Consider the following 9,049-nt stretch of genomic DNA (forward strand, 5'->3'; position numbering starts at 1 on the left):
AGAAAGGAGCACACTTCCGGTGCCCTTTCTCCCGCGAGCACCTGGGGCCCGGACCCTCGTGTGAAGGGTGCCATCCCTAAGCGGGAGCGCGGTAGAGACGGACCGGCACCCCCTTCTTACCGCCGGCCTCAGGACCGAACATGGCCCAGAACTTGAAGGACTTAGCCGGACGGCTGCCCTCCGGGCCCCGGGGCATGGGCACGGCGCTGAAGCTACTGCTGGGGGCCGGCGCCGTGGCCTACGGCATCCGCGAATCCGTGTTCACCGGTGAGCAACCTACGCCCGCTCTCCGGACTCCCGCCAACCTTCCCTGGACCCCTTCCCAGCCCCACCGGGGCCCCGCGCTCACCCAGCCCCTCACCCCGCCCCACCAGAAGCTGGCACGTACTCTGAGCCCGGCCTGGACTGACCCCCACCCCTCTCCCTGCAGTGGAAGGAGGGCACAGAGCCATTTTCTTTAATCGGATCGGAGGGGTGCAGCAGGACACCATTCTGGCCGAGGGCCTTCACTTCAGGTAATGGCGGGCAGAGCTGACTGACCCTGACCCATCACCCTTGAACGTCGACCCACCAGTACCTGTAGTTAAGACTGACAGCGAGATTCAGCGCTGCCCTTTCCCCTTCTCACCCCATCTCCCCGAACAGTGGTGCTGCCCAAATCTCCAGCAGCACATACTGTTGTTTTCCGAAGGGAGAAGAAAATTTCTCCTTGACCGTGGTCATTAAGAGGAGGAGCAGGTCAAGAAACACGTGGTGAAGGAAATCCGGGCAGAACTAGTGAAATCGCAGCTTCCTAACCCCTATCCCTGTTCCCTCCCCTCCAGGATCCCCTGGTTCCAGTACCCCATCATCTATGACATTCGGGCCAGACCCCGAAAAATTTCCTCCCCCACAGGCTCCAAAGGTAGGTCTGGGCACTGGGGCGTCCCTGACAGTAAACACGGGAGCCTGGTCAGAGACTGGGGAAGATGGTTGTGTCAGATCTCTTGGGCTTTGGCTTCCACTTCTGCAAACAAGGTGCAATAAAAGCACCTGCTCCAGGGATTAAAGCAATACATTCTGGACATGCTGTGCATTTGCTCGTTTTCAACTGTTCCTCCCCCCTAGTGTAAACTGAGTAAGAGCATTATTTGTCTTTTGTCTTATTCACTACCTAGGTCAAAGCCTCGCTTTAAAACTTTTCTTTAGCTGTTTGATTTATTAATCTACTGGTACATTCTGTTCTGGGGAAACTTGGTCCCACCTATCCCCTAGGGCACCTATTCCCTCCTAGACCATTCACAGATGTTGTGCCTTTGAGATTCCCCAGATCAACTCTTACACAGACACACACACACACAATGAGGCAAGTAGCTCACCTGTAATGTACTTTTTTGCATTATCTTCAGTGAAGATTTCTTAAATTCCCAAAACCCTAGGCCTTAAAAATGAAGGATTCACAAAACAGTCTTTGTTCTCAAGTCCTTACTGTCTAGTTCAGGAGACCGGTGGTAACGATACAGTGTAACAACTTTCAGTGAAGCATCAAAAAAAAAAAAGTCAGCGTTTCTGGAGGAGGGGCCATGGGTAGAGAAGATTTGACCATGGACAGGTATGCACTTGGCCTGTGCTGAGTCACCTCTCATCAGCCTCCTCACTCTCCTCCGCCCAAGGCCATTCTGGGCCACAGGGCATTGCCCTAGGTAGCCAGGGAAGCACGCACAGGAGAAAATGCCTAGGGAGGGTGACTTTGCCGAGAGGCCAGGTGAGCCCCCATAGCCTCGCCCAGCCACTTCTGACCTCTTTCTTAGACCTGCAGATGGTGAACATCTCCCTGCGGGTGCTGTCCCGACCCAATGCCATGGAGCTGCCCAGCATGTACCAGCGCCTGGGGCTGGACTACGAGGAGCGAGTGCTGCCGTCCATTGTCAACGAGGTGCTCAAGAGCGTGGTGGCCAAGTTCAACGCCTCCCAGCTGATCACTCAACGGGCCCAGGTCTGACTCCAGCTACCCTTCCCTCCCACAGCATCAGCATTTCCCTCCGAAGCCCCGCGGATGAGCTTTTAGGAAAGGCAGCCCATTAGGAAAGGACTGTAACCTGAGGTCCCATCCACCCAAAAAGCCGTGCTGATGGCCCGTGTGGGGAACGAGGGCCGGGCCTGGTTAGTGTCAGGCAGGGAGGGAGAACCGTGGTCTAGACCCGCACACACGGTTTTGGAAAGAGTGGAGGTTAGGAGTCTGACCGAGGCCTCTCCAGCTCGGCGGGCCCAGTGAGGAACTCTGAGAGCATCAGTGTGCCCCTGCGGTGTTCCAGAGATCTGGGATTCCCGTGGTCACGGCAGCACGCCTTCCTTTCAGTTCTCCGGCCCCCTCAACGCCCCTCTCCTGTCCGCCCCCGCCCCCCAGGTGTCCTTGCTAATCCGACGGGAGCTGACCGAGAGGGCCAAGGACTTCAGCCTCATCTTGGACGACGTAGCCATCACTGAGCTGAGCTTCAGCCGCGAGTACACGGCCGCTGTGGAAGCCAAACAAGTGGGTGAGTCAGGCGAGGGCGTCCGAGGAAGCAGGCAGGCGCGACTGGGTTCCCACCGCCTCACATCCCTGTGACCCCGATTCTCTCCCGCCACAGCCCAGCAGGAGGCCCAGCGCGCCCAGTTCCTGGTGGAGAAGGCAAAGCAGGAACAGCGGCAGAAGATCGTGCAGGCGGAGGGTGAGGCCGAGGCGGCGCGGATGATATCCTTCCCCAGAAGCGCCGCCAGCGCAGCTCTGGCGCACACCGCTCTGCCTCCCCCGCTGTAGGCTGGCTGATGAGACTTAAGGCGAATGCGACCCGTGCCCTTCGACCCCTGGGGGCGGGGGTTCCGAGTGGGATCTGAGAGCTTGGTGGGGCACCTGAGGGCTGGCTCCCCGCCATGAGGCAGATCAACAGCGCAGCTGGCCTTGCCTCCACGTCCACTGCTGCCTCCAGTTCCCGGCAGCTGCCTGCAGGGAGGCCGACAGGTGGGGCTGGGCACGAGCCACGTGAGCGCAACTTTGGATCTGACAGCCCAGGGGAGGGCCGAGCAGAGGGAGTAGGCAGAACCGGACCCGATTGAGATCTGGCCTCGTGTGGCCCCTTAACTGCATCCTGCTCACTTGGGAGAGGCCCTGAGCAAGAACCCAGGTTATATCAAGCTACGCAAGATCCGGGCAGCCCAGAACATCTCCAAGACGGTGAGTGTGCACACGTTGAAGGGAGGGAAGTAGAATCTTCCTTGTTCAGATTTCTGTTCAAATTGGCTTATCTGACACTCTTCCTCTCATCAAAAATTAGTCCTCTGGGCTCCCCTGACCTTCTGTTCATGCCTCTTGTGGACCTAACCCGTCACCGTTGCTCGTTGCTTTGGTTCCCTGAGTGAGCACAGAAACCAGGGCGCTCATCCCGGCATCCCTATTCTAACCCCCAGGTGTTCCGTCAGTGGTTATTGAATTGCAGGGGTAGGATTCAAGGTCTTTTTTGCAAGACCTTGTGCAAACATTTGTCTCATTTCCTGCCCTGTAGATTGCCACCTCACAGAATCGTATCTATCTCACTGCTGACAACCTCGTGCTCAACCTACAGGATGAAAGTTTCACCCGGTGAGAGACAGGGCCTTCCCCTGGGTCCTCCACACAGATCAGGGGCCGGAGTCTGGCTGCTCGGGTTCTAGAACCTGTTCTAGCCTACTCATATGACCCTGGAAAACACCATTTCTCTGGATCAAAGTTAGAAAAGTGGGTGGTTGATAATTCCGACCTTGAGTCTCACAGGATTTTATGAGATCAAATAGGATTGTGTAAAGCGCTTTTCACCGAAAAGCAGTGAAAGATGATATTCAGTCCTTGTCCTGGGGAGCTGCTCTGGGGCACCGAAGCATGCTAGGAAGACAGAGATGAGACCTGGCAGTGGCTGAGGGAGCAAGTCTCTTCCTTCCCAGAGCCCGAGACTCCGGCTTCCAGCAGGCTTGCCTTTTTCTCGGGATGGAAGAGGGGGTTAGAGCTGGGTGGGGCCTGAAACTTGTCAATCACATGTACCTTTCTTTTGTCTTTCTGTGTTTCCTGTTCATGTGGTGACCTGGTGTTCTCAGGGGAAGGTAAGTAGTGGACAAAACCTTGTTGCTTGTGGGTTTTATCTCCCAGTACCTGCCTTTCCCCCACCAGCTCACCTTTCTCACCATCCCACCCACACACCCGTGGCTGGGGAGGAGTGGGTGGCCTGAGATGCTCTGCCTCTCACAAGTGTGTTCCCTAATCATGTCACCATCTGTCTCATTTCCACAGTGACAGCCTCATCAAGGGTAAGAAATGAGCCTGGTGACCAAGAACTCTGCCTCCAGGGAGGAAGTAGATCTGTTTCTGCCCTGGTGTTTGAGGAGTCACTTGGGGCCCACCCCACCCCCACCCTGCTATCATGAGATGGTCCCTCTGCATCGCTCCTCCCAACCCTTCTGATGAACAAAGACTGACCACTTCTGGGACAATGACTTTCCTCCCTGTGTTGGCCAGGGGTTTGGGGACAGTGTGATTTCTCAGTGATTTGCTACGGTGTTGATTCCTCCCTCGTGGTCCGGAGGCGATAACCACCACCCCAGGAATTCTCAATAAATTTTTATTACTGAAGCTGAAGTCAAAGCCTCCCGGTGTTTGTTTGAGTGAGGTGTTTGAGTGTGGCCGGGCAGGCACGCATGGGGAAGCAAACATGCGCACGCGCACACCGCGCACTCCCGGGTCCTTCTCCGTCTCTGCCAGCAGGGGGCGCGAGGATGCTGGCGGGGGCAGGTCGGGAGAGCCAGGCCAGCTGCTCTCAACCTATAAGCCCGCAGAGCCGGATCCAAAACAGGACCAGGGTGGGAACCGCGGGCCTTGGGGTCCGGGCCCAGCTGCACTCCCCGCCCCGCCCTCCTAAACCGCATCTCCCCTTTGTTTACCAACATCTCCTTTTCTAAGGCCGGAGCAGCTGTGGCTTTGCTGAGCTAGACCAAAAATCTGATGATCCCAACAGGAGCTGCTTCCTTGGTAACAAGGCTCCACGCAACTATGGAGAGACCACTTGATCTCACCAGAGGGCTTACGTGCTCAAACCCCCGCCCTAAGGATCATGTCACCTGCCCAGGCTGCCCGCACTTCTCAGCCAGGGCTTGCCCTCTGGAGGTGGGCTTCACTCCCACAGCCCGGCCCCCACCCCCACCTCGCAGACCAGGCGCCTCCTTCCTCCTCGATGCTGCCCTCACTGAGTGAGCAGAGAAAGGAGCCCACTGGCTGTGCCCACGTGCCACCTCACCCGTGTCCCATCCATTGTATTAAGGGAGACAGGGAAGAGTGGGAACCGGAGGATGGTTGGCACCTGGGGCAGAAGTGTGTGCACAAGTCAGGGAGGTCCTGGTGACCGGGTTAGAGAGCCGGGGCTCTCCTTCAGCTGCTTCGCGGCTTCTGAAGAAATTAGATTAATTGCCCCCTGCTCACTGTCATGAAAGGGACAAGGAGACAGGGAAACAAAGCCCTAAGGAGCTGGGAGTTCCAGGGGAGAGGTGAATGAGCCAGAGTCCGGTCCACGCTTTCATTTCCCTCACATCCCCGAGGCAGGAAGGGGATGGAGGTGCCTGGAGTGTCCAATCCCCTGGGGCTCTGAGGCAGCCATTTTGATTCCTCCTATTGTTTCCCTTTCCTAGTGACTTCCCCCATCTCCCCAAGGGTAAAGGTCAGAGGTTGCTGGTCCGGAGGCCTCCATAGTCTTCAGGCCTCCCTGAAGGTCATTGCCGAGGGCACCAGCCGGGGGCCATCTTTACCAGACAGTGTTAGGAGCTTCACCATTAGACCATCCAACACTGTGCTGGAAGATGGACCCAGAGCCGGTCACAGACATCCACGCTGGAGCTGGCCAGTCTCTCCAGGGACCCTGGCCTCGGGCCAGCTGAGGTCTCTTGAAGGTCTACCAGCCAATCCTAAACTCCAGGTCAGCTGTGGGTCCTAGATCCTCCAGATGACAAATCTCTCTGGGTTCGGGGAGGGGCTGGGGCCACTGTGTCCCTTCTGTGGGCAACCAGCCAGCCAAGAGCCGCCTCTCTCAAGCCACCCTCCGCTCAAGAAGAAGGGGCCTCCAGGGCTGGGGGTGGGGGGAGATTTGGGAGTGGGGACGCCAGCAGCTGTGCGCAGGGAGCCCCTGAGGCGGTGGACGTCGCTGGCACTGAGACAGGGGCCTCCATCATTACCCGGCAGTATTAGAGACTCCCAACCAGCACCCAAACACTGCTGGGTAAGACGGGGGCCCCCACCCCGCCACCCATCCAGAGCCAGTCCTAGGCCCAGGCCCCCATCCCCCACCACCCGCGTCCCTGGGGACACTTCCGGGTGAGCCTGCAGCGGCCACCAGCCCCACCCTGGGTTGTTGATCCACTGAGGCCCGAGCAGAACTTCGGAAGCCCCCTCACCATCTCTTCTCCACCCGGAGCCCCTTCCCCACCACCCCCAAAGCCAGTCTCTGCCCCCACACACCAGCTCCCCACCCTCAAACCCCCTCAGCAGTCCCTAGCCTGGCCCCAGGACCCCTCTCCCAGTGGTCTTTACCTGTCACCAGGCCGCCTGGCCCCCAGAGAGCATGGGCCACGGAGAGCAAGGGGAATCAAGGCCCAGGATTCAAGGCCTCGGAGCCGCCCTGGCCTCCACTCTTCCTTCTTCCTTCTCTCCTGTCGGGCAGCGCAGGCTCCTCACCTGGGCCCCGCCCGCCGCCCCTGCGCACAGGTGTGTCCGCCGGCCATAGGCTGCACCCCGCTGCCTTAACCCCTTCCCTCCCAGTGCCAGCCACAGGCACCTCCTCCGAGGCCTAGTCACCCCACCGGAGGCCCCCAGCTTTTGCCACAGTCTCTCCTCTGATTCCTGCCTCCTTGGATCCGCGGCCTAGGCCAGGGAGGCCTTGTCGCCAGAACAAAGGACAGGGCTGCCTTTGAGCCCCTTCGCCTTCCTCCTTGGGCCTCACCCCACAGCCGCTCCTGCCCCCCAGCCAATCCTTTCCCCTGAGTCCTCTGCCAGAGATCCTGAGGTCAGAGGGGACTCAGCTCTGCAGGGACTGGGTTCAACCCCCACCCAGAACATCCCAGCCTGCGGAGGGCAGGGGGTCTCCGAGGGGCACCTCCCTGTCCTCACCCTTAGTGTTGGGGCCTCTGCCAAGAGTACTGAGTTCCTGGCCAGGAACCTCTGCACTGACCCGGCCGATTAGAGTTCTGAGGGCTTCTGCAGCCCTGGGCGCAGTCCCCCGCTCCACTCTTCAGAAGGACCAGGCACCTCACCAGGGAGAGCCACCCCTGGGCCCACCTCGAAGCCCAGGAGGAGCCAAGTCCCAGCCTCCGGCAATTAGCCCAAGGCGGTTCGAGGGTGTGGGACCCGCCTTTCTTTTGTGCAGCTCAGTTGGGATGAAAGGGTTGCTGGGAGAGGGGCCCTGAGGCGCACAGGTGATGCTCCACCCTCGCACCCCCTGGAGGGTGACGGCTCCAGGGAGCTGAGCTGCCTGCCGAGTTGCCCAATCCCAGCTCTCGGCCTCCACCCTTGTTTGTGTGCCTGCTAAGTTGCTTCGGTGGTGTCCCACTCTTTTGTTGCCTGCCAGGCCCCTCTGTCCATGAGATTCTCCAGGCAAGAATACTGGAGTGGGTTGCCATGCCCTCCTCCAGGGGATCTTCCCGACCCAGGGCTCGAACCCAAGTCTCTTATGTCACCTGCACTGGCAGGTGGGTTCTTTACCACCTGGGAAGCCCACCTTTGTTTGTTTCCTTCTTAATTCTTGTCTACTTATTCTCTGTTTGTGGACTGTTTCTGGGTTTGCCTTTCCCACCAGTCTCCTCAATTCCACAATGACAGGAACAATCAGATCCACCATCTCGCCCCACCACTGCTCCAGTGCTAGGGACGTGGGGACACTCAATACAGAAATTGTCCACTGAGCAAATGACCACCCAGTCTCAGCCGGCCCAGCAGCAGGGAACCGGGCATTACCGAGTGGGGTTCTCTCAGGCTCAACTCCCCAGGAGACCAGCACTTTCAATCAACATAAAGCCTTAACACGAAGCAGGAATCATTGTTGTCCACTGCGGACACACAGAAAGTGATCAAAAATAAAACTAGGGAAGCCTGGTGGCTCAGTGGTGAAGAATCCACCTGCCAATGCAGTGGACACAGGCTTGATCCCTGGACGAGGAAAATCCTACATGCCACAGGGCAACTAAGCCCATGTGCCACAACTACAGAGCCTGTGCACTAGAGCCCAGGAGCTGAAATTACTGCACTCACACGGTACAACTACTGAGGCCCAAACGCTTTAGGGCCCAAGTCCCGCAACAGGACTGTCACAATGAGAAGCCCACACACCGAAACCAGAGAGTAACCCCCACTCGCCACAGATAGAGAAAACCCCTAGCAGCGATGAAGACCCAGCACAATCAGATATCAAATAAATACATTATTTTAAAAACTAAGACTCTGACCAAGAGCCTAAAGGTAGCAGTGGCCCCAGGAAGGGAGGAGCCAGGAGATCCTGAGAGCACCAGGCGTCCAGAGGGCAGGGACGGCAGGCGGGTTGGCTCTGGGCCTGTGCTAAATGGCCTTGATCCATCTTCTTAGCGCTTGGACCTAGAAGTCAGGCCAGAGAATGTGGTTGTGTCCCCCTCAGTGTGACCCCGGCTGCATTTCCAGGAGTGCAGGCTCTGGGGCCCAACGGCCTGAGTTAAAATCTTAGTTTCACTGCTCAACAGTCCTGTGGCCTCGAGCAAGTTATTTAATCTCTCTGTGTCTCAGCTTGTCCCACTGTAAAATCGGAATGATACAGGTACCTCGATTCAATACTTTTAGTCTTGGTTTTGTTCTTTTTTGGGGGGGGGTCTTGTTTTTTACATTTTTTTTTGACCACGCCACATGACCTGTAGGATCTTAGTTCCCTGACCAGGGATCTAACCTGTACCTCTTGCACTGGAGGCTCAGAGTCTTAACTACTGGACCACCAGGGAAGTCACAATGCTTTTAGTCTCTTAAACCGCACCTGACACATGCCAAGGTGTCCCAGGAATT

The 9,049-nt window shown here is 57.6% G+C and overlaps 1 protein-coding gene, 1 long non-coding RNA gene and 1 other non-coding gene across 3 annotated transcripts; 2 read left to right on the plus strand and 1 right to left on the minus strand.

Annotated features, from left to right (window-relative positions):
• Nucleotides 1-10: 10 nt before the first annotated feature.
• On the plus strand, nucleotides 11-4,624 carry PHB2 (prohibitin 2). Its single transcript, XM_086402185.1, has 9 exons — nucleotides 11-267; nucleotides 431-515; nucleotides 825-904; nucleotides 1,791-1,975; nucleotides 2,387-2,516; nucleotides 2,610-2,713; nucleotides 3,116-3,193; nucleotides 3,522-4,092; nucleotides 4,280-4,624. The coding sequence occupies exons 1-8, from the start codon at nucleotides 141-143 to the stop codon at nucleotides 3,600-3,602; spliced, it is 870 nt and encodes a 289-aa protein (XP_086258311.1). The 5' UTR covers nucleotides 11-140; the 3' UTR covers nucleotides 3,603-4,092; nucleotides 4,280-4,624.
• LOC147372869 (small nucleolar RNA U89) lies at nucleotides 2,781-3,025 on the plus strand. Its single transcript, XR_015164990.1, has one exon. It is a non-coding gene; the product is annotated as a small nucleolar RNA U89 (small nucleolar RNA).
• Nucleotides 4,594-6,702, minus strand: LOC147372870 (uncharacterized). The gene is made up of 4 exons (XR_015164340.1): nucleotides 6,563-6,702; nucleotides 5,343-5,428; nucleotides 4,927-5,033; nucleotides 4,594-4,807 (listed from the first exon to the last, which is right to left on the minus strand). It is a non-coding gene; the product is annotated as an uncharacterized LOC147372870 (long non-coding RNA).
• Nucleotides 6,703-9,049: the final 2,347 nt, after the last annotated feature.

The sequence above is a fragment of the Bos grunniens genome, chromosome 5, assembly GCF_055505025.1.
Source record: "Bos grunniens cultivar Pamir isolate PY7600 chromosome 5, Bosgru_T2T1.0, whole genome shotgun sequence".
NCBI classification, from domain to species: domain Eukaryota; kingdom Metazoa; phylum Chordata; class Mammalia; order Artiodactyla; family Bovidae; genus Bos; species Bos grunniens.

Bases quoted from the DNA above. Each gene is read 5' to 3' on its own strand.
- PHB2 (XM_086402185.1), top strand. From the start codon at position 141: ATGGCCCAGAACTTGAAGGACTTAGCCGGACGGCTGCCCTCCGGGCCC. The intron at 516-824 runs GTAATGGCGGGC...CCTCCCCTCCAG, and splicing joins GCCGAGGGCCTTCACTTCAG to GATCCCCTGGTTCCAGTACC. The intron at 2,714-3,115 runs ATATCCTTCCCC...CATCCTGCTCAC, and splicing joins AGGCCGAGGCGGCGCGGATG to TTGGGAGAGGCCCTGAGCAA.